Source organism: Epinephelus lanceolatus, chromosome 8 (genome assembly GCF_041903045.1).
Source record: "Epinephelus lanceolatus isolate andai-2023 chromosome 8, ASM4190304v1, whole genome shotgun sequence".
Lineage (NCBI taxonomy): Eukaryota > Metazoa > Chordata > Actinopteri > Perciformes > Serranidae > Epinephelus > Epinephelus lanceolatus.
Window position 1 is genome coordinate 36,574,376 of NC_135741.1, and position 24,282 is coordinate 36,598,657.

At 41.8% G+C, this 24,282-nt stretch overlaps 1 protein-coding gene across 2 annotated transcripts in view; it reads right to left on the reverse strand.

The window, feature by feature from the left end:
* Window positions 1-24,282, reverse strand: part of LOC117257632 (MICOS complex subunit mic25a) — a 122,369-nt gene that overhangs the window by 92,442 nt on the left and 5,645 nt on the right. For both annotated transcript variants that reach the window (XM_033627866.2, XM_033627865.2), the window contains exon 4: window positions 23,773-23,905. In XM_033627866.2, coding sequence (XP_033483757.2) covers window positions 23,773-23,905 — 133 coding nt within the window. The remainder of the gene's footprint in view (window positions 1-23,772; window positions 23,906-24,282) is intronic.

Here is a 24,282-nt window from a genome sequence, read left to right on the forward strand (position 1 = left end):
TTGAAATTGAGGAGGAACAGCATTTCTTTGTGGAGCCGTATTTGTTTGAGCCCGATTGGACGAAGCAGCCGCCGCAGCTCATGAGCCTAACCCTCAGCCAACGGATGAGGAAAGTCTTTGCTGCTCAGACTGGGAATTGGCGATGCCTGCACTTGACAATCTGGACATCAGTACTGACGAGACTGCTGCTGTTCAGAGATCACCGATCACCCTGAGCACGCACATGTGAGTGCGGAGCACAGAGAAGCAGTCAGAGCTACAGGCTACAGTGAGGCTAAAAACAGAGTTCATATGATATTTTTCGAAACAACTTTTTATGTCGGGGCTGCAGCACACTTGGATCACTACAGATGAGCAGTATGGAGGTACTTTGTGGATTCAATTTTGTGTTCTTAGACGTTAGTCTGGGGCGCCGTCTACCATTAGGTGTGCTAGCCGCTCCACCTGCCGATCTCGCAAGGGATGTGAGGACTGTGAAATTTCACCAGGGCCTCCATCGGCATATGGGTGAGTAGATAATGGCTGAATTTTCATTTTTGGGTGCACTATCCCTTTAAGGAGTTGTCATCAACTTGAGAGTGACATTCACTTAACCTGTCTCTCTTCTCCTGTGTTGCACTTTGTATGTGTGAGTGGACAGGGGAAGCCCTGCTTTGGATGAAAGATGGAAAGAAGAGAAACTAGCAAAAACATGACTGAGACTGAAATGAAACAAGTACACATAAATTAGTTTAAATATAATAAGTGAAATATTTTGTTTCTCTCTTTCAGGAGGGATTCTCCTGGCCCTGTATAGCAATAAAATATTTTGATGTACCAAGATATATCGATGATCGTTTTATAATCGCATCATCGCCCTCTGAATCAGAATCAAATCCTGTGGGGCTGAAAGATACCCAATCCTACAACAGAGGCAAATATTTTGTTCAACTCATGTCTCAAAAATACAAATATCACACATCAGAAACCCTCAGTACTCAGTTAAAAAAGAGCATATTTTTTACAGTGCTACAGCTTTGCTTTACAACAGCCATAATGTACTGCAGGTTTTGAGGCTGAGCTGTAGGGACAACAGATGGTGGCTGGCTGAGCTGTTAGTCAGTGTGTCTGCCGGGTAGACACCACAGTGATATCAGCTACGGAGGACCAACACCCTGATCCAGTACAGAAAAAGCACATGAAGAGAGCATCCGAGGGCAGCGCACCAATGTTAACAGTCCAATGGATCATCAACACGACACATGGGCATGGAACACTTGTGTTTGGGCTTGCAACTATGCCTGCGACAGACACGTATAAATATACACTCACGCATCTCACTCTTCTCCCGTGGGCAGTGTGTGTGCCGTGTTGCCATCTGATAGCAGTGGCAGTCTGTTCTCCCATTCCCTCTTTCTCTCCCTTTCTCTATTTACTCCGCTGCGTTTATTTAACACATAGCTCCCAGCGAGGCAATAAATTAGCACTCAATAATAATCTGACTGATAATTACAGCCAGGCAGCTACACAGAGGAAGGAGTAGGACGATAAGGGCCAGTGGCCCCACTCCTCCTCCATCTATAGTTTTACTCCCTTTACTCTGACTGCTCCCTCTTTCATAGTACAAGACCTCTTTAATGTTTTAATTTGTTATTATACATAATTATGAGCTGTGGTCTATTGTAGTTTATTGGGGTCAATTAAATCAGCAATACAAGAAAGAGGGTGTTCACTTTGACAAGGAACAAAACTGAATTTTAAATGTGCATGCATATGTATCTGCTAAAAGCACATACAATTTGTTCTTTCAGAAGCTGTTTTGTTTTATTTTATTTTATTTTACTTGGAGCCTTTGCAGCCTCATAAATTTTCAACAATGATTTTAATAATTACAATTGCTTGTTTAGCAAGAGATCTGGATGCTCAGAGGGAACAGACCAATTCCTCTTGGCACATTATGACATGAGTGTTGTAAGAATCATTTAAACTGTCCTATTTAAGATTTTGTATGGTTAAATTTGAATTTCTTATCCAAAGCCATCATTGACTGGAATGGGAAACAGTCACGCATTCCTTTTTCTACTGACAAAGGTTTTTTTTGGTGGTGAGTTTTTCCTTGTCCACTGTAAAGATCCAAGGACAGAGGGATGTTGTATGCTGTAAAGCCCTCTGAGGCATATTGTGAATTTTGATATTGGGCTTTACACATGAAACTAAATTGAATTTAACACTTTTTTGTGACTTATCAGAATAACCAATCTGATCCAAAAGTAAATTGTATTAAAAAAAGTTTAGGGTTCTCTTGGCAGGCTCATCTTGAAGAGCACCCATTGCTCAAAGTATTGTGCAAGACTTGACTACGAGAAATTTGTCTTCAAATTTTATGAGTTTACTCTGGAGAACACATATCTGCCATTTCAGTAGGCTAGTCATGGCGAGGAGATATCCCCAACAGGTTGGGATGGTGTTTGGGATACATACATACATAAGCGGTCAGACTGTGACCTCCAGCACACACTGGGGCTGTTTGCAGTCGAGTGTGACTGATCCAGAGAGTCGTACCTCCCAATCTGAGGCCATCGTTCTCAGTCAAAAATTGTGGATTGCCCTCTCTGGGTTGGGAGCAAGTTGCCACCCAACGCAAAGGAGTTCAAGTGACTCACAGGCAGGCGGTTTAGTGTGGTGTCAGTGATGCAGGCATTGCGCCATCATGGTGAAAAGGGAGCTGAGCAGAAAGGCAAAGTTCTTGATTTACCAGTCCAGCTACATTCCAACCCTCACCTACGGTCACGAACTTTGGGTACTGACTGAAAGAATGAGATCGTGGATATCAGTGGCCAAAATTAGTCTCCCCCTCAGGTCATGAAAGTTGACCCAAATTGTACATTTTGCCACACAGGTGCAGTTGGTACCTTTTATCATATGATTTGGGAATGCCCTGGTGTAGCTAAATTCTGAAAAGTGGTGAAAGAAAGTCGGTCCACTATATTACACATTCCTGTTCCCCTGTGCCCATCTGTAATGATTTTAAATGATCCCTCTCAGCTCACATTACAAAAGTCCTAAGAGTGTGTGTGAATGGCCAGTTTGACAGCTGCTAAGAATACTAAAGGACTTTGCACACAGAGTCCGTTTTTTTAAATCCGTAATCCGAAACAAAAAAAAACCTTGCACACTGAGTCTGATGCATTTTATTGTTTTATTTGTTGCAAAAACTCACAACACAAGTATCTTCCTGGCTATTGGATGTCTCAACATATCTGGCATTTGGCACCGCAGCAACCTGAAGGAACTGAGCTATCCTTCCTCTCTGTCTCCACACTTCTGCTCCCTCTCTGTCTGGTGTGGTCACCATCCTCCTCCTCCTCGTCATCATCATCATAATCATCCCCTGAATATTACTATCTGACCTGTTGAACATTAGCATCTGAGTTATAAAAGAATACCCTGTAACTCCTTCCTCTCCTTCCTCTGTCTTGTTGTGAATGTGTCCTGCTGCCGCATTCTCTTAACTTATTCCTGGTCAAACAACTTTTGAAAGTTTGAAAATCAAACCTGTTACGAAATGACGGACAACAGTTTCAGACTCAGTGTGTAAATGTGACTGACACAATGTGAGGTGATATTTATTTTTAGACATGTGACATTTTGGACAAAAAACAGACTCAGTGTTCAGATGCCTTAACTCAGCTGCAGTATGTGCTTACTTTTGTAGCACACATCCATGGAATAAAAGAGGAAAATGTTAGACTTTGGGCTTTACAGTCTGTTTTTGTTTTGTTTTTTTATGAAGCAACGCTGCTTGTGTCACTACCATTTATGTTATTGGTAATCACTTTTTGTTCTTTACTGTATATATGTATGTATGTGCAATATGTGAGCATGTATGAGTATGTGTTAACTATTTATAGGTATAGTATAGTGTATTTTGTGAGGTTGTTGGTGTGCTGTGTGTATGTTATTTATGTATGTATGTCTAGATTTATGTCTGTGTATGTATATTCATTTGCATCTATTAGTGACTTGGGGTGACACTTTATGTGTGCATTTTGTGGGTCTATCATATAATCATATAATTGTTACACCTCACTGACCAGTCCTTATACATATAATATTTGTTTTTTTAACTTTTATGCAGTGCTGTATTGTTGATTGTATGTCTATATCTCTTTGGTTTAAATAATAATTAAAAAAAAGTTGTGTGAATTGTATCAAGGTGCTGCTACTGTTCTCCGCTGTATTCAGCTTGACTGTTTTCTCATCTTCCTGTGGCTGTCATGACTGATGTTCAAGATCAGACCAAGCTGGTGTTAGTTTGGGGGGACACAGCAATGAACAGTCACATAATCATTACTGTCAGTGAGAATCAAAGACTTAGAGAACAGACAAAGATATTTAGACATGGTCTTTCCAGCTAGAATTAGCAGGGAAGTGTTGAGAATATTAATTTTGGAAGAATGAAATGTGCACTGCAGGCCAGTGACACCTTTCACTTTACCAAGCCGTATTATACAGTACAGTTGTAGTTGGTAACTTTTACAAATAAGTTTTTGTCATATTTGCTGAAACTGTCACTATATCCTGACAGTGAGAAAGTCTGTGACCCGGCTGACATGTTAAAAACAGTTGAGGCAAAACCAAGCATCGCCCCCAGCCAGAACAAACTTTCTCATTTTACAGTTTAACAATACACTAATATATGTCTCTGAAAACATCTGAGGCGAGAAATCGACAATGTAGTCCCAGAATCTTTTTCTTATTTTTTCCATATTTAATCAGCACTGCCTCAGACAACACACTGATCACAGTGCTCAAGCTCTGATTGGTTGTTTTCATTCAGCTGTTGTGGATTTTAGCAAATGCCATTAGCAGCACTACAACGATGAGGAAGAACATCATTTTTTTTGTTTACAGATCTGTCTCATGGGCTACGATAAGAATATAATGAGTTTCAGCAAATACGTCAAAAAGTTGTTCATTACAAAAGTTACCAACTGTAGCCTTAAAAATATAATCAGCACAATGACACAGAATTACCTTTGAGGATAGGGGTGTCAAACATACAGCCCATAGGCCAAAACCACCCCACCAAAGAGTCCAATCCGGCCCACTAGATGACTAGACTAAAGGCCCATTTATGCTCAACGTTAAATACGGATCCAGATACGGACGGAGCCTTCTTTCCGTGCTCCGCGTTCATTTCGTCCATATTTCTGCATGTTTCCATAAAGCTTACGGATACGGGCCAAACGGAGCAGTACCACCAGAAACCGTGGGGGCAGTGTTGCTGTCACTACCCGATACGTAGCTCTAGTGAGACACGAAGAAGAAATAACAATGGCGGAACTTTTTCGCCTGACACGCTGAAAATAAAATAAAAGAGGGAGACAGGTTTTTCCTATTTCATCTTATTTTGTTATATTTCTCCCTACACCCTCTCTGGGAGCGTCCGACCTCCCGCCGCCCGCTCCCGTCTCAAACACGGAGACCCCGCACATACTCCCGAGGCTTGGGTCTCCCTCTCCACAGTCGCCATGTTTGTTTTTGAGTTTGTTGTTGTCATAAACTTTTGACACTGGGCTGCCCCCTGGTGGATATATTGGTTAACATCCATGCCAACGTAAAGGACGCATGGAAGTATGTGGGCAGTGACGGTAACATCGTTTGAAATGGACGTATACATTTTCGTACGTAAAGGGAGCATAAATGGGCCTTAAGAGGTGCCAGGTTTCAGGAGCAAATTCATCATTGCCGACTTCATGTTAAATTCTGCTTCAGAGGCTTTTCCACCCTGACCAGAATACAGTTTTCTGATATAACAATGAATACTTACTGTGAATATGTTTAAAGATATTGAACATTGTGCAAAATACTCAATCAGCAGGTTCCGTTCAAAAGAATATGTATCAGGAAATGTATGGAACAGCCACTGCTCTGAAAAAAGCCGCTGAACATGGCGCCTTTTCTCTTAGTGGCCGCATATGCTCTCTCCTTATTGGAAACAACTGAAACAACTGGCACTCGCATCTCTTATGTGAAAATGTGACTTTTTGTCAACTGTAAGTGTGCCAGGGACTAGCTGATTTTGCAGCAACATAATTGCTAATAAATGCAGATAAAAGCCGTCTTCTCTGATGTCCCTTCTTTTCTCAGTCTGTCCGTTTTTGTAGTGGACTTCCCATCTGTCTGCCTTTTTCACTTGGCTCATCTAACCTGACTATCTGACTGTGCGGTGAGGGAAGCTGGCTTTTGAGCACACAGTCAGCCTAATAGCTTTACATGCACAACCATGTCAGTTCCTGCAGATTACAATTACTGATACAACTGCGGGCTTATCTGTACCTCACCGACTCCCTCACTCATCTCTTTCCCTCCATTTCCTTCAAAGCCACTCCTGCCATCTCCCCATCTCCTCTGCACCCTCGTTATCCCACCGTCCTCCTTCTTCACACTCTTTTCTGCTCTTCCTTTCCTTTTCAACCCTCTGTTTCATTACACCCCCTCCACCTTTACCTACTCCCCCTTCACTGTTCTTACTCTTCATTCCTCCTTGTTTTTTCTTCCCAGAGGAAGCTCTGTGATTAGCTGTGAATGAGTTAACATGCCTGAGTGCAAGTCTATCTGAGTAAATGCGTTTGAACAGTACACGTATCCTCACAAAATTAAAGCCTATGAGTATGTGTGAATCTTTAAATTGCTTGAAGGATGTAAACCCATTGAAATTCAAGACAAAACCTGTGCAAAGCAAAGAAACTCATTTAACCTGTTTTTTACTCATCTAAATGGCGTAACAGCAGTGTGTTACCATATGTCTGACTAAATAAGCAGTCAGAGGAGTACACGAGAAAACATCAAGCTATTCACCAGCTCATATGTACTGCTATAATGAGGCATGTCCCCATCTGCTTCTCTACTATGCGTGTGTATGTAAGTGTGTGCATGAACACAGCTGTTTCCCACACACCCCTAACCAAAGTCTGAATGAGTTTCCTGAGTGTGTAAGAGAGAGACTACACTGTCGCTCCATCAGCAGAGAATCTCCAGCTGATTACAGGGGTTTAGGTATAAACAGGAGAGGCAGGTTTGTCCAATCAGAGCCAACATCTGGCTTATTCCAGCAGGGCTGCTTGACAAACAGATAGACAGACTAGAGGGATCCCAGTGCTATCTTGCTCTGAAGTGGTGCTGTCGCCTCAGAATACCATCTGGGAATGAAACACTGGGACTTTAGCATAACGTTTGGCCCTATGGTCTTTGTTGTAAAGTAGTGGTGGTTTTGTTAAGGGGAGTATTCCTGAGATGTGATGGGCATTTTGTGCTTGTGCTTTTGATACGTAGTACTTTGAAGACAAATATATCAATACAGCAGATGTATACAAACAAAAAAAACTTCCATATTACATTTTTTACCATGATATTGTGAGGTTAGATGAAAATGTAGAGAGTGTGAAAATCTGTCAAATTTCCAAAATACATATACATCCTTACCCTAAAATCAAATATACATATTTTTCTTCTCTTACCTGTAGTCCAATTTATCAATCTAGTTTGTTTTGGCAGAGTTGCCACCTATTGGAGTTATCATCTGTTGAGATATCTGCCTTGTCTCTATCATAATAGAACTAGATGGCACTCAGCTTGTGGTGCTCAAAGCACCAGAAAATACATTTAAAAAAAATTCAACAGCAATGTCTCTTTCCAGAAATTATGACCCAGTTACTCAAGATAATCCACAGTGCGGAAGGAATGGTGCATCTACTCCTAGACAAGCTCATGCTTGTGGCAGCACAAAATGTAAACAGTAATGGTGTCCTCCTCACCTGAGCTGTAATGTTAGCTAGCTCAATAAGGCTAGGTGAGCTAGCAGAAGATGCACATTTCCTTCTGCGCCAGAAACCATCTTTGGGAAAAGTTTATTTGATGCGTACTTAGATTTTTAGTTCGCCCTATGATCCATCTGCTAATACGGAGGGGGGGATGGGTTTATGACCTATGCTGCAGCCAGCCACCACGGGGCAAACAAGATGTCCTGACTTCACTTTTGGGGAGCTGTTGAGTGGTCCATCTTTTGTCATGGGTCTGAACGCATCCAGAGTAGAAACAAACCAAGCATTAAAGCTACTGCTGCTCTGCTACAAAAGTCTTTCACCACATGTGGGTAAATGTGTTGAAACTCAGTCTTGACTAACATATTTTACAGTGGGCCAAGCAACACAAGGGAATGATAAAGTTTCATTTATTTAATTTTTATAGCCTTTTGGGGGACGACTTTCCAGATGTGATGGCCCCTACAGCCAAATAAATGTAAATGAAACACTGCTGTTTGAAACATTAAACAAGAGACAGTTAGGCTTAAAATTACAAATTACCTGCTCCTTCTTTTTTTTAACTTTTTATGACTCACAGAAAAAGTGTTATTAAGCCAGAAAAGATATAGTATATACTGTCAGCACATACGACTAAAGTGACTGAAGAACTAACTCAAGTCAGCTGTTACAAATTTGAACTAAACTTACTACTTCCTGTGGAACAATACAACACATATTGATTGATATTCTTACAATACCCACAAAGGTAGGTGTGACAAAGAACACCAGGGACTCTTGGCATGTGAAAATTTCCTTGAAGACAAAAGTAAATTGGACATTAGTTCCCTGTCAATGTGTAATTCTGCAGCCAATTCTGAAGTAACACAAAGACTAGGAAATTTGAAAGTTTATTGTACTAGGAGAGGTTAGGTAGATTAGATTAACACGGGGAACCTGTGCACATTTGAAACAACACTGATTTTCCAATAAAAGAATTTCACACTTGAAACTTGACATAATATGGTGCATCATGGGCACAGAGACAAAGCAACAGGCAGAATAAGAGAGGAATAAAACGGAAGAGAGAAGCTTCCACCTCCATGTAAAATCAGTGAAACATGGAATAGGGTTTGGTTGCCATCTAGTGTCACCTGGAGGAACTGGCTGATCCAGCATTTTCAGCAGATCTGCCATTGAGTACATGAACATGAACATGAACATATAAAGTAACAAAATAACTTCATGTCTTGCAAATCAACATTTCATCTTGGCTTTTAGCTCTATAAAGTCTGTAAGCAATTCTCGTGTCACCTCTCACATTTCAGTACCTGGGAGAGTACCAATATCTTGTAAGCCTGTTAAATTGTGCATCTCATGGATGTTCAACAGTTAGAATGTAATTGCTGGTAGAGGTGAAAATCATCCCTTGACAAATTCACCTTCAAAGGTTTAACCTCTGGGGTGTAGCTCTAACAGAGAGCTGAGCTTTTCTATCTGCCCTGTCGGTATCATTTAAATGGGACAAATCAACTGTTTTACAGTCAGAACTGAAAACCAATCCAAATTCAGTCTTTCTGCCAATTTGTCCCAATGGCCACAAAAAAAATCCCCTGATAACATCACCAGGGTTATTTTCCAGACTATGGAACCCTCTACCAGAGCAACAGCAGACATACATCGGTTTTCACAGGCTGAACAAACTTATGGTGCATAAACTTAAAGCTACATTTGGTAACTTCAAATAACTTTTTGTCATATTTACTAAAACTGTCACTACATCCACACAGAAAAACATACGACAGGTGTTTGCTTGTACAGTAGTGATGAACCTACAGAGAATTACCACCTGAATCTGTAGCTGTTATTGGGTATTGCAGGTTTAACTTTATTTTAAACACTGGTTAAGTGACTGATCTCCAAAGCGCTACAGAGTTTTCCTGCACAGTCGCTGGGTTTTAGGTGCAGGACAGTGACACTAGAGTGCAACAATTTTCTCTTCAAGTGTTTCATTAATCTGCAAACAAAAACCTGTGCTATTAGGGTAGTGTGAAAAATGCTATTGTGTGCCCATAGAAACTTTAACCAGCTTATATTTCTTCCTGTCCCATTATGTCTTCAGCAGATGCAACTGATTCACCTGCACTTCACAGGCGTTTTCAAAGGATGAGGAATGCATAGATGGCATTTTGTATAGCTGAAGCTTCATCCAAGGAAGTTGAAGGGCAGCTAATAAAAAAAAAGCTTCCTAATTGTTCTGCAAGAACAGAGAGGGAGAGAGAGAAATTTACCAGATGCTAATGTGGCTTATAACCTTTTTTTTTGCTTTCAACAGGCACCAAAAGGCCATTAACACATTATAAAAAGAGAAAATCCCTTTTGGCCCTTTAGTTCGACTTGCTTCCTTTCTTTCCATTCTCCCCTTCCCTCTCTCTCATTCTGAAATTAATCTGCGGAAGATTTGCTATTAACAAAGACTATTCACAGAGCGCAGCACAGTGGGTGAGGGCCTTGGCTGAAAGATGAAGAAAGAGAGAGAGGAATGGCAGGATCAGGCAGTTCACTGAGAAGAGGACAAAAGACAGGAGGAAATAAGTGAGGGCCTGAAAGGCGGAGAAAAGAGGGACGCGACTGAATAGCAGATGCCGCACACACCATTGTCTGGTTCTCCCTGACTTGTGACTCAGTTCTGTGCCCACGCGCACAGGGCAGGGAGCACTTAGTCACCTGTAGCACCGTCTCCTCACTTTCCTCACACCTTCGTTCCACACTTGAGCCCAAACTCTGTACCATGTTTGTGTCTCTTCCTCCCCAAACAGTAATTCTTTACCTCACATTTATAGGGCAAGCTCTCTCCTCCTCTCCCGCATCTCCCACTTCTCCTCCCCTTAATCATAAGTCTGCACTTTATCCTCACCTGTTGCAATCTGTCTTTTTCACACCCTCATCCTTCCTCTTCTCTTCAATGCACAAAATGTTTAGTCCTCTTGTAACATTCTTTTAAAGCATATCTCCCTCCTTCTCTCTCCTTAAAGCATTGAAGAAACATTAGTAATAGTCCCTCCTTCCTTCTCATCCTCCCATTGTTGCTCTCCTCTTCCACCTCCTCATGTTCCTCCAGGAAATGTTAAATCACTTGTGAAGACTTCTTTTTTCACCCTCAGACTCATTCCCTCACTTTTCAGCTCAATTCTACAGGAAATGCGTGTCATCTTCTCTTTCATTCCAATTCGTTCTCGGCTCCTCTTCATTCTTCATCCGCACCCCTTCACAAAATGTGCAGTCACTTTTTTTTCATCCTCACATCCTTCTTGCTCCCAATTACTTTGTAAATGCTTAATCAGCTGTCGCCACTGACTTCTCATCTTCTCATATGTTCAGTCTCCCTCATTCTTTTTTTTTTTTTTTTTTCTTCTCCAGGCAATATTGCATCACTTTCATCTTTTTAAACTTTTCCCTCACCGGGTGTGAAATTAAAATGGGCCACATGCCAAATGTACTGTAGGTTTGTTCTGACCATGACAGACCACTAACTTTGTCGAGATACCACCAACCACCCTGGCGGGTCACTGGCCAAATCCAGCCCGCCATTCACTTCTGTTTACACATACGCACGACCATAAATCCCCTTTAAGAGATGCACTGATTGCGAAATTTTGTTCCAAACCTCGCAACCCACTACTGGGTCTGAATGACTTGTTTTCTTTTAAAAAAAATACCAAAATGATGCCATTTATCATAGCACAAACTGTAGGGACAGTAATTAATGTCTGATTTGAACATTTCCATTGGTAGTTGAATGCATCATGCTTTACGAACACTTCCATCAGGAAAAATACGTAAATCTTAGTTAAAACTAGTGATGTTTCAACAAAATCATTTTATTCTGCATGTCCTATTTAAAATTTTGCAAAAAATTAAATAATTCATACTAACTAGATCCTGTAAAGAACATTAAATTCTGCGCTCCTCAGCACAAATGAAAAGTCATGAATGGCTTGGCTGACATCAACAGTCATGAGAAAAAAATTCAGTATAACTTAAACTGAACTGCAGGCTGTTTAAAGAGAGGAGAGGTGAAGATAAGTGGTAAGTAGAGGTTTTTTTTAAATGCAAATAGTAAATGTAAATTGTAATGTAGCGAAATAAAAGTTTTGAAAATGCGATGGCACGTTATGTTGACTATATATCCCTAATGAGAATTATAGCTCAGGGAAATGTCAGGCACCGGGGCCCTTAGCTTTCGGCAAATGTGGCCCCATGAACAATGTAGATGAACATGGGGGACGGGAATCACCAGAAGATCCAAGATATGATACTATCACGATACTTAGTCGCAATATGACATTGCAATTTTAAATATGTTGCCATATATTGCGATAATTTTTTTTTTTCAACTGTAAATTCTGTCCGCAAAGGAAAACTTTGACGACATCTGTTTTATCTAATAGGTATTCAGTCTGTTTATCTCAGTCTGTATAGCCATTTTTTTGCAGTGGCAAAATGTATCTATTGGACTGAAAAAGCATCTGATCATCTTATCTTATCTTACTATATATTGACGAAAACTCTGTCTGTCTGTCTGTGGGTGTGTCTGTTCCATGTTTTTCTCCTCACTGACTTGGTCAATCCATGTGAAATTTGGCACAGTGGTAGAGGGTCATGGGAGGATGCCAATGAAGCAATATTACATCATTTGGCCAAAGGGGGGGCGCTACAGCAACCGATTGAAATTGCAAACTTTCAATGGGCATATCTCATGCCCCATACGTCATAGAGACATGAAACTTTGCACAGAGATGCCTCTCCTCATGAGGAACACATTTGCTTCAAGAACCCATAACTTCCGGTTGTACAGATTTTCCGCCATTTAGAATTTTTTTGAAAAACACTTCCAAATCTCTTCCTAGGAAGTTTGACCGATCTGCATGAAACTCGGTGAACATAATCTAGGGACCAAGATTTAAAGTTCCCTCTTGGCAAAAGTTGGACTACTTTTTTGCCTATATTTGACAGGACGGTGAAGTATGACAGGAAGGATGGGAGAGAAAGAGCAAGGAAGACATGCAGCAAAGAACAAAGGCCGGATTCCAACCCACACTGCTGCACTGGTAGTTCCCATGTGAACTACCAGTGCACCCCACTTTTAAGTCAATACAACATATCAACACTTTAACTATCTGCCTTTCAAAGTGCTATCTCAACTACTAATGTACAGTTTTAGCCCACTAACTATCCCACTATTGGCAATGGCACTACTGTACTTTCAATAAAGCAATCGTACTATCAAATTCACAAAAACTCTGTCTGAATACATTGCTCTTCTTAATGGGTTCAGTTGACTATTTAATCTGCAATTTCCTATGACCTGTATCCCAAACACACGCCGCCACTGAAACGTTCACTTATAGCTTCTCTTTGGCGTTTGAGCAGCTTTATAAAACTTTTGAACATGTAATGGCTCCTTAATTAGCAAGTTGACTTTACATAGACGGCAAATCTTTTCAATTTCTCCTGACATTGTGTTGTTTGGTTTGTTCACCGCTCCGCAACATGCGCGTTAAGGCCCGAACATACTCGGGCGGAACATACGCGGAAGGGATTCCGCGAAGGTCCGCGCGGACTCAAAGCGGACGTCCGCAAGCCCTGTGCACGCAAAGCTCAGATTTTACGACCGCGCGGACTCCGCTCCGCGCACCAGTGACTGCTCGGCATGTATTTTTCACATCACGGGGATTTTTCACGGACATTTTTACAGGAAACTACAACGCGGAAGTGCGCTCGACTACGAAAGCCCGAATGACTGCAGACATTCCTCGCGGAGTCCGCTCCGCTTATAGTACGCCCGAGTATGCTTGTGTCGAGCGGGCGGAGGCGTTGATCCCCCCCGCTCTCTCACTAAGCAGCCTCCCTCTGTCTCCTCTCACTCAGCCTCGTTCAGCCTCGATCTCGTCAGATCTCGTCATTTAAAAAAGACATCGTGAAATAACCCTTCTATCTCCGATGGGCACAACCCTAACTAGTATTATTCTAATAGGCTACCTAAAGTTTATTTTGTATCTGTAGTATTAATAATTGATATAATAAAAAAAATTGATACTTGGCACTGTGTGACGATACGATATTGCTACACAAAAATAGCGCGATACTATGCTGTATCGATTTTTCCCTGCCCCTACTGAACAGCCCTGATGTAGGTGTTTGTAATGTCTCGCGACACTAAGTGCTGACTGACAGTTCATTTTAATTGATAATAAAGCTTATTTATGTACATGTTTATGTACTTTACAGCAGTAATTAATGCAATGTCAATCAATGTCACTATCTCGAACTATGTGTTTAATCAGACACTTTCTCATGGTTTCCTCTGAAAGCTGTACTAAGCAATATTTCTATACGAACATAAGCTAACATAATGTTGCTCCATGTCACAACAACTTTTTATTGCAATACTATGTCACATGATGTTCTACTTTTTGTGGAACTTTTCACTAAATGAGCAAAAAGAAAAAAAAAAAGATCAGAGCTGCATTAAAGGGGCAAAAAGCGAAATCGTTTCACCGCTAGGTTTGCTGTTGTGCACTGCCTGTAGACCAAAACAAAGTGTGTCATGAGCCACACCTCCCTCTACCTCTGCTCTCTACCCCCAACCCCCACTTGCCTCGTTACCTATCTGCGTAGCCGAGCACCGCAGCATCTCCACGGACTATTACATCCAGATGGTCCCGGTGTTTCCTCCGCAAGCTCCACTTCACTCAGCTGCCCGTTAAACCTGCTGCTTCTTCCCACTTTAACCTGAATAACAAACCAGGGCTCGGTGCTCCGGTTGGATCCAAATGGAGAGCCAGGGCTAACGTTAGCTGGGAAGCTAGCGGAGGCTAACTGGCTGTGCTTCCCTCTGGTCATGCTGCAGCTAATGCTCCGCTAGCCACTCCCAGCTAGCTCCTGTTTGTTATTCAGGTTAAAGTGGGAAGAAGCAGTGGGTCTGTCGGGCAGCTGAGTGAAGTGGAGCCTGAGGAGGAAGCACCAGTTAGCCCCGGTTTCACTACAGGCAGATTCACTCGCCACAGGGGAGAGGAAATAAAACCTAAACAGCCAACTTAGTTTAGCAGTTAGCGATGTCTTTCACTCACTCACTCCCGGTCTCTGATGATGGTACCTGTAGTCGGCTGCCACCGGCTACTGGAATAACCTACAGCTATGGAGCGCTTCTACCAGCTCTTCTAGTCACTGAGCCTCGCCTCCATCTCAGCAAATATATTACATTTATTACAGGTACCATCTGCCATTGCTCACTGGCTGTAGCCTTTTATAGGGAGGGAGGGCCAAGGGCTCCGAGAGGAGGGAGGAGGTGGCGATTCACATCAATGTACATGTACATGAACGCGCAGCCGGACCGGCTTGTAAACAAGGGGCTGGAGATCAACACATGCAGAGAGAGGGTGTGTGAGGTCATGCTATACTCCAGATGAAATTACACCTCTAGTTCTTCACATAGCATTTTTTAATTCCTTCAATCTAGAAATGATGAATTTCGCTTATTGCTCCTTTAAAGTAAGAGTATGTAACTTTAGCAATAAGAAATAACACATTCTTCTTCTTACAAATGTAAAGCTGAATTCATTAGCAATAAAATATACCCTTGGACAATTACAATTTTGTTGCTGCAGCTTTATTTGGTCTGTAATGAACAGACTACAGTTGAAATTGTAGCAATAATAACAATGAGAGTATCTTAGTAATATTTCATTGCTGTGCTAAGGTAATGATGGGCTGCAAACATCAAGGAAATAACGGGGCTGGATATCACAGTAATAACATGGGAATAATGCATTATGGGAAGTGTAGGATACAGCATTTTTATAGCTTTACTTAAACAAACATGAAATATAAAATAGCTCAGCTTCTGCTGGTTTGATGTTTGCTATACTTTTAGGTACTACACTATATCACTAAAATAACAGACCAATCTTCTCTTAAAATGATTCAGATATCCTGCTTCCCTGTTTTACAGTACTTTCTACAATACCGCTTTTCAAATGTATTTCTTACCCCAGAATATGATTTCAGACTGTGTAAAGGAGCTATATGTAAGAAATCTAAAGCAAATAGTCATAAAATCCTCCTAATATGTCACAGAGACTAAGGAATAATGTTCATATAATATACTGATCTCACTGACAACAATAGTACAGCCAGAATATTTGCATCTAAAAATTTTTTTTGCAGTCTGTAAATCATGTTTATGTTTTGAATTTGTGTTTTGGCCTGTTGCGCCACCCACCGCCGTCTACCAGTCACACAGTCAGTAGAGTCTCAGCATCAGTTACAGTTACGACTGAGCTACAGCAGCATGGCAAGCAGCATTAGCAGTGTCCCAGTACATAGCATTAACAGCCGGCTCCTCCTCCGCTGTATCCCGGCAGCAGCGTTAGCAGCAGAGAAGCCGGACTTGCTCGAACGATCTGCTGGAAAACCGAAGATCAAGGACGCGGCAACGCGGCCCTGCCACGGCAGCCGCCCGTAGGCAAACAAATCAGTCTCCGGGGGTGGGCGGACACGACTTGCGGCAGTATTTTGAATTTGAGTGCAGTAACCATTTTGGCCACATTCTTACATACGGTGCCTTTAACTGACAGTTTCAGTGTATTTACAATTCATCAGGGCTAGAAATGCAATTAGAAATTCCTTCTTCATTTCATGGTTCTATTACTTAAAACTAAATAAAGATATTACACTGAAACACAGATTGTGGTGTCTGTGTAGTAACTATCAAAATAGAGAATACCAATATGTGTTTCTACTTAATTTGGGGGTACAAAACACACTGCAAGGTAGCTGCAAGGTACTGTGTTAAGCAACTACTAAACTTAACATCACTAAGGGATAACACAGACTGTCCATTAAGGCATAAGGACATAGAAAGGGCTACCTAAAAGCTTCTTGTCATGGCCTGGTGTTGTTTACCCCTCCTTAATGTTTCTTTTCTGTCCCCTGTTTGTTCTCCCTCTCTCTCTGACCGCATACGCACTCCAGTTGCTGCTTTTTTGATTGATTGATTGTACCTCAGAAATATAGGTATCTTATAACGGGTATCTTAGGCAAAAACATAAAGTTTCCAACCATCCACTACCAAATGACATACAAATATAATGTATCCATGGTTTGCAGAAAAATACAATGCCAACATTTATTCTGGCAATTGGGTTGGTGAGTGTGTGTCTGTCGTGGTGTCTGCCATTTCCCTCCTGCTGCCAATCAACCCATACACCTGCGACCCATCCACTCATCAAGCTCCTGCAGTATATATGCCGCAGCTCTCCAGTCTGTCTTCGCCAGATCATTCAGTTCGCAACATGGTCCAAATGCTCCAGTTCAAGTCTGTATTTTCCTCGTGCTTGCCTGTGCTTTGAGTAACTTGTATCTACTTGCCCCTCAGGTCCTTATCCTCCCATGTTCTCCGCCTACCTCGCACAGCACCCTGACAGTCTGCTTCCCGGCCGACAGCCCTGACTCCCTCAGCCGGTCCCCCTCCACCGCAAACTCCGGTTCAACTCTCAAAACTCTCACCTCACTCGCTTCTGAAATAACACTGCTTGTGAACTTTTGCAAACCTTCGTCCGAGTTCTGCTTCTTGGTTCAAAATCCACTCTTCACAACACTTCTCTGGCTCTCACTCGAGCCCAGAGTTAAGTTATTTTTTAGCCAGGGCTGGCTTAGACAGGTCCTCCAATTAAAAAGTGGGTCTCCGTTCCCAGAGTTTGAAGAAATGCATTGCATTCACTGGCCATAACCCTGACTGTGTTAGTATCACTGAGCTGTAAAACTTCACATTCTCAACAGTTAAGAAAAGCAGCTTTTTACTTGCTGGGCTTATGCAGGACAAAGACCTGTGGAAGATGGGTGATCATGCCCTCTGATTCCACAACAGGGGAAAAAAAAAATCTCATTTGAGCGAAGAATGTGAGCAAATCTGTCCACACTTCATGTGTATGTGCATATATGTATTCATAGCACAAGAAACAGTAATTACAAGGAGCCCTCAGCATCAGGAGGTCCGGTCCTGCTCGACCGGTCATTCTGTTCACGGTGTCCCTCCAGCGGCTTTCTATTAGCGGTGGGAGTGTGTTGGAGTGGAGATAAGACAGGCACTACAGCATGTCTCAGCACGGGGGGAGGCAGGTAGAAGACGAGGGGAGGGGGAGGAAGAGTCACGTGAAAGAGGCGCCAGCTGGTGTGTAAAACAAGCTCTCCCCTTCCCACGACTATACCTCCAACCCTGCACCACTCCTATCTCCAGCTCCAGGAAACTCTCAGGGTGCAATTTACCGCTTGCACTGCACTGATAATACTGTCTCCAGGGCAGGAAGGAGAGAGTAATGAGCAGGGATAGAAAAGAGAAAGACAGAGGGAGATAGAAGGTGTGGGTGGAAGAGAAGACAGAAAGAGAGCAAGGAAAAGAGGGAAAGAGAAAATGGTAAAGAGAGGGGTAGATAGAAAGAGAACAGGGATGTAATAGGTGAAAGGAGGAGGAGGAGAACAAGAAGGAGTATCACCATAGAAATTACAAATGCAATCCCAAGGCCCAATTTATGTCTGTGCAAAATGCTCCAAAGTGATTAAACCAGAGGAAACCTCACTGGACTGAATCATAACTCGACTCTACACAAACTTATCTCCTGCTGCTGAGAGACACTCAAACGAATCAGCTTTGACACAGCTTTATCACTGAACTCACTGCATGTAAAATCTTCAGTCAAGAGTGCTGGATTGACTGCTAACCAAAACTATAAGGGTATGATGTCATTACACACAAGCTACAACAGCTCCGCTAACAGGACACTGGTGGATGTTGCAGTTGGAAGAGGATATATCATATCATCCAACATTATAATTGAGGTCCCTCTCCACTCAAAGATGTGTTTTTCTTATGTTTATGTCCCCTAAAATATGTGACCTTGACTATCCTGACTGGTATCTTGTGCAAAGTTTGACACTACAGAGGCGTTTTCACATTCCTCTACTGAAGGAGGCGACATCCGTGCATTTCCCTTAAATCTGAGATTCAAACGTACCCCAGACAAGCAAGATTAGGTAGGTCTCTTATATGAAAGCCAATCATTGTCTAAGATGGGAAACACATGTCGAAGGCTCAAAGGAATCCAACACCTTAAAGACACCTTAAAACTTCCAGCGTAGAGCAGACTTGTCAGAGAGCAAGAGTTATCATTAGCATAGTGAAAGTTTTGACAGCAAACATGGAAGCATGTCCAGTTTGTTGAAGTTAACCTGACCAGTGTGAAGACACTGTAACATTGTTGCAGATATTATTTTTTGTTTCACAATCTAGTGTTTCCCCCTATATGCATTCAGTAGTGGTGCTGCGCCGCAGCACCGCTGCTGAATGATTAGGGGAACTACCCATTGGCCCGACAGCCCGTTGGTCCAACATTCCATTGTTCCGACCATATTAAACCCATTGTTCCGAAGTCCCGTTGTTCCGAAATCATCATGATGCCCTGTGGTTAAGGTCTGGTTAGGTTTAGGCACAAAAACCACTTGGTTAGGGTCAGGAAAAGATCATGGTGTGGGTTAAAATGAAAAAGAAAGTGGCAAACACACAAGCCGTGAGCCTGCTTCGACTCAAGCCTTTCCCAGCTGACCCAGAGCCGGTCGCGGCGCACCATCATGGCAGAAATACGCCCGCCGGGAGCCATTCAGCACCGCGGACCATCAGACTAATGGGATGTCGGACCAGTGACATGGACCCATGATTAGTGCCACTGCTATTGGAAAATCTCAGCAATTGACTTGCCGTCTCTATTTATTTTTTCTTTATACCAGCTCTTTCTCATTGGCATTCCTTTCAGGAGTTGAGTCATTAGGTCTCTGTGACTGGAAACACAGGGTTGATTAGGAGAGACCGGGTACAACTGTAACGATATTAGGAGTCATATCATTGATTGAAACTCTAGATATCAAATATTACATCTGCCACGCACGTATGAGCAATTGTAACAACATATGGGGTATAAGAAGCATTTCATTTAGCATAATTCGACATCTACAACTGTGTACAAATATGTGTCTAGAGCCCTTTTCATGTCTCAGCTCCTGCCAGTTACAAGCTAGCAAACAACATAAACAAATAAAAGATGCTAACTACACCTACCATTCTGATACGTCTGCTAGTCGCCGATTTTGGTGCACAACAGACTCGTCATCTAAATCTGGGTCTGACTGAGGCTCAAACATGTATGGCTAAATCTCTCTTATGATTTCGCTAACACTAGTGCTAACACTAATGCTAAGTCTAGCGCAAGCCATCTACTGCTCTTTCACTGGTCAAACACACGCTAGTCTCACATAGCCAGACGTATCTCCACACTTCATTTTAGGGCTGTGCCAGCACTGGAGAAAAAGAAAAGAGTGGCAAGAGAAACCTAGCACATGTAGTCGTGGCAGCGGGCTGGAGGCCTGATCCATAATTCAACGAGAGAGAAAGAGCACAACTAAAACTGAAACTATTCAGATTTTTTTTTTTTTTTTTTTTTAACTTTTTGCACGGGAAAACCATCTTAAACAAAATAATAATCACAGCAGAATATTTTAAAACTTGTCAGGAGGGGAAACTTAAATGACATATCTGAGTGATGAATATGGCACAAAAGGTTTTTGCATGTGTAAACTATAAATCACAGACAATGTCAATAGTAATTTTTGCATGTTAGCTGCTTCTACAAAACTGGAACAGGTGATTAAATCACCAATTATGGCCCTATCTTAGCCTCTGGAGCTTCTTCTCAGGCAGCAGTGTGTACAGTCAGTATAGTGCTGTCGTATCAGGGATTGTTAAGGCAATGTTGCACAAGGAGGAATAACATACAGTCAGGTCCATAATTATTTGGACAATGATACAGTTGTCATCATTTTGGCTCTGTACACCACCAAGATGGGTTTTAAATGAAACAATGAATACCTGCTTAAAGTGCAGACTCTCAGCTTTCATTTAAGGCTTTTTTCAAAAATTTAGTATGAACCGTGTAGGAATTACAACCATTTCCTCACACAGCCCCCCAACTTTAAGGGCTCATAAGTATTTAGACAAACTAATATAATCATCAATTAAACAGTCAGTTTTAATACTTGGTTGCAAATCCTTTACAGTCAATGACTGCCTGAAGTGTTGGACACATAGACATCACCAGTTGCTGGGTTTCTTCCCTGGTGATGCTCTGCCAGCCCTTTACTGCAGCCGTCTGCACTTCCTGCTTGTGTTTTGGGTGTTTTGCCCTCAGTTTTGGCTTCAGGAAGAGAAACGCATGCTCAGTTGGATTCAGGTCAGATGATATGACTTGGCCATTGCAGAACATTCCACTTCTTTGTCTTAAAAATGTCTTTGGTTGCTTTTGCAATATGCTTCAGGTCAATGTCCATCTGCACTGTGAAACATCGTCCAATGAGTTTTGAAGCATTTGGTTGAATCTGAGCAGATAATGGTGCCTCAAACACTTCAGCTTTCATCCTGCTGCTCTTGTCAGCAGTCACATCATCAATAAATACAAGAGAACCAGTTCCACTGGCAGCCATACATGGCCATGACATAACAGTACCTCCACCATGCTTCACTGATGAGGTGGTGTGCTTTGGATCATGAGCAGTTCCTTCCCTTCTTCCTTCTCTTGTCTTCCCATCATTCTGGTAGTTGATCTTTGTTTTATCTGTCCATAGTATGCTGTTCCACAACTGTACAGGCTTTTTAGATGGCCTTCCATTTTTAAGGCTAACCAATGGTTTGCATCTTGTGATAAACCCTCTGTATTTATTCTAGTGAAGTCTTGTCTTGCTTACAAGAGCAGCAGGATGAAAGCTGAAGTGTTTGGGGCACCATTATCTGCTCAGATTCAACCAAATGTTTCAAAACTCATTGGACGATGCTTCACAGTGCAGATGGACAATGACCTGAAGCATACTGCAAAAGCAACCAAAGACATTTTTAAGGCAAAGAAGTGGAATGTTCTGCAATGGCCAAGTCATATCATCTGACCTGAATCCAACTGAGCATGCGTTTCTCTTGCTGAAGCCAAAACTGAGGGCAAAACACCCAAAACACAAGCAGGAAGTGCAGACGGCTGCAGTAAAGGGCTGGCAGAGCATCACCAGGGAAGAAACCCAGCATCTGGTGATGTCTATGTGTCCAACACTTCAGGCAGTCATTGACTGTAAAGGATTTGCAACCAAGTATTAAAACTGACTGTTTAATTGATGATTATGTTAGTTTGTCCAAATACTTATGAGCCCTTAAAGTCGGGGGACTGTGTGAGGAAATGGTTGTAATTCCTACACGGTTCATACTACACTTTTGAAAAAAGCCTTAAATGAAAGCTGAGAGTCTGCACTTTAAGCAGGTATTCATTGTTTCATTTAAAACCCATTGTGGTGGTGTACAGAGCCAAAATGATGACAACTGTATCATTGTCCAAATAATTATGGACCTGACTGTATTTCACAAGGAGCAACTTTATCTGATTCAAGTTCACAATATCAGCGGTGCATGCTGTAACATGTTGTTTTCCTCCTCAAAATGTAACTATGTTTATTACTCCTTATACATTTAGAAATAATTCTTTTGGAGATTTTCAATTTTAGTTTAGATTAATAAGTCTTCCCTTTGTATTGTAATTTATGTTTACCTGTCAGGGGACCTCTATTAATTAGACACACATAAGTTGCACACACACTATTGTAACAGCAGATCCTGGCAGAAGCTGTGCAGCGCTTGTGCTGATGTGTTTTGATGCTCTCTGTCCTCATTTAAGCTGGCAAGTGTAAATCATATATTTCAATTTGAATCTCCATGGACTGCAAAAAAGGGCTGTTATTAATAATTAATTTGACAGAGATTTTACCTCATTAGCATATCCTCTGACCTGCTGTAGAAGACTAGGAGAGAGCTTGTCACTGTGTGCATGTAGTGACTGTGCCTCATGCTACTGTGTTATAGGTGCGGTATTGTGTTACACACCATACACACACACTTTTTCATTCTTCTTGCATGATATTAATGTTTATGGATGTCTACGTTAGAGCTAAATCAAATAATTCAAATTAGTGGAATTTTAGATTTCCACTGATTTATAGATAGGAGAGTATGTTGTCAACATGCTTTAGACCCAGTGTTCCCAACCTAGGGGTCACAAGGTAAAGAAAATAGAATAGAATAGAAAATAGAAAATAGAAAACTGGATGGACCTACAACCACGTCCCATATTAGATAAACTGTTTTGATGGGCTCATCCCAGGCCAGGCCAGCTGAAAATCTGTTTGAACAGGAGGGGGACCAGCAGCATCTGCCATCTGCCAAACATAAACTCGGAGATTCATCTAATTCCCATGCAGGCTATAACCAATGCCAAACATGTCCAGGACATCTTTCTTTGTGTAGAGCGAATGGTTAGTGTTTTCATGTTGAATATTATAACAATTACTCAAATGACTTGTCCCTTAAAAATAACCATCAAGAAGTTGCATGCACGCTGCATATGAATGTCACTGTGTTAATGTAATGCTTGAACAGACAACAGTTACTTTGTTGTTTATCCTTCGAAAGCTTTGCCATCTTCGCTTCCTTCATTGCAGCTGTGCAACTGTTTGTGATTTTATCATCTCCCAAGTGCAAATGTTCACCAAAACCATGCCCTAGTTATTCATCACTTTCATATCATATAAACATGGCAGAAAAGAAAAGCAGTCAAGGGTTAAAAGCTCAACAATAACACCAGGCAGAGCCGAGTGTGACCTGATACAACCCTGACTGTGACCTCAGGCAATTTTGTTTGGTTTACCAACAAAGGTGTCCTTTAAAGTGATGGGCTATCCTCCAGATATCTGAAGTCACAAGGTCAGTGTTAAAGGGGCACGAGACTGTGTCTGTGTGTGTGTGTGTGTGTGTGTGTGTGTGTGTGTGTGTGTGTGTGTGTGTGTGTACCATTTTTTTGGTGTTCTGGGCTTCCTGCCGCAAGTGTTGTCTTTCCCGGACCTTGGCTTTAGTCATCTCCTCCTTCTCTCTTTGTGCCACCTTGGCCAGTTCCTCCTTCAGTATTGTCTGCTGCCGTTCAAACCTGAAACACATACACCGTAGATACACACGCAAATAAACACACACATAATCATGGCTCCACCTGTGGCATACTATCATCACTGTCTGCTTTCCAAAGCCTTTGATTACAGCCAAACTTACTTTAAACAAATATTACCACAAGGGGGCAGTATATATCAAATTTCACCAGATCAGTCAACTACATGGAGTATCAAAGCTGCGCTATTAAAAGGCAATATATCTATTCTCCTGTGATGAAAGGAATGCTGGGAGTGAGTGAGAAGAAGGCTTGCATCTGTTAGCATTCAGTTTGATCTTCAGCAATGATACACAGGTTATCAAGATAACTACAAGTTTCAAATTTATCATTTTATTGTTGCATTATCCACCACATTTTCA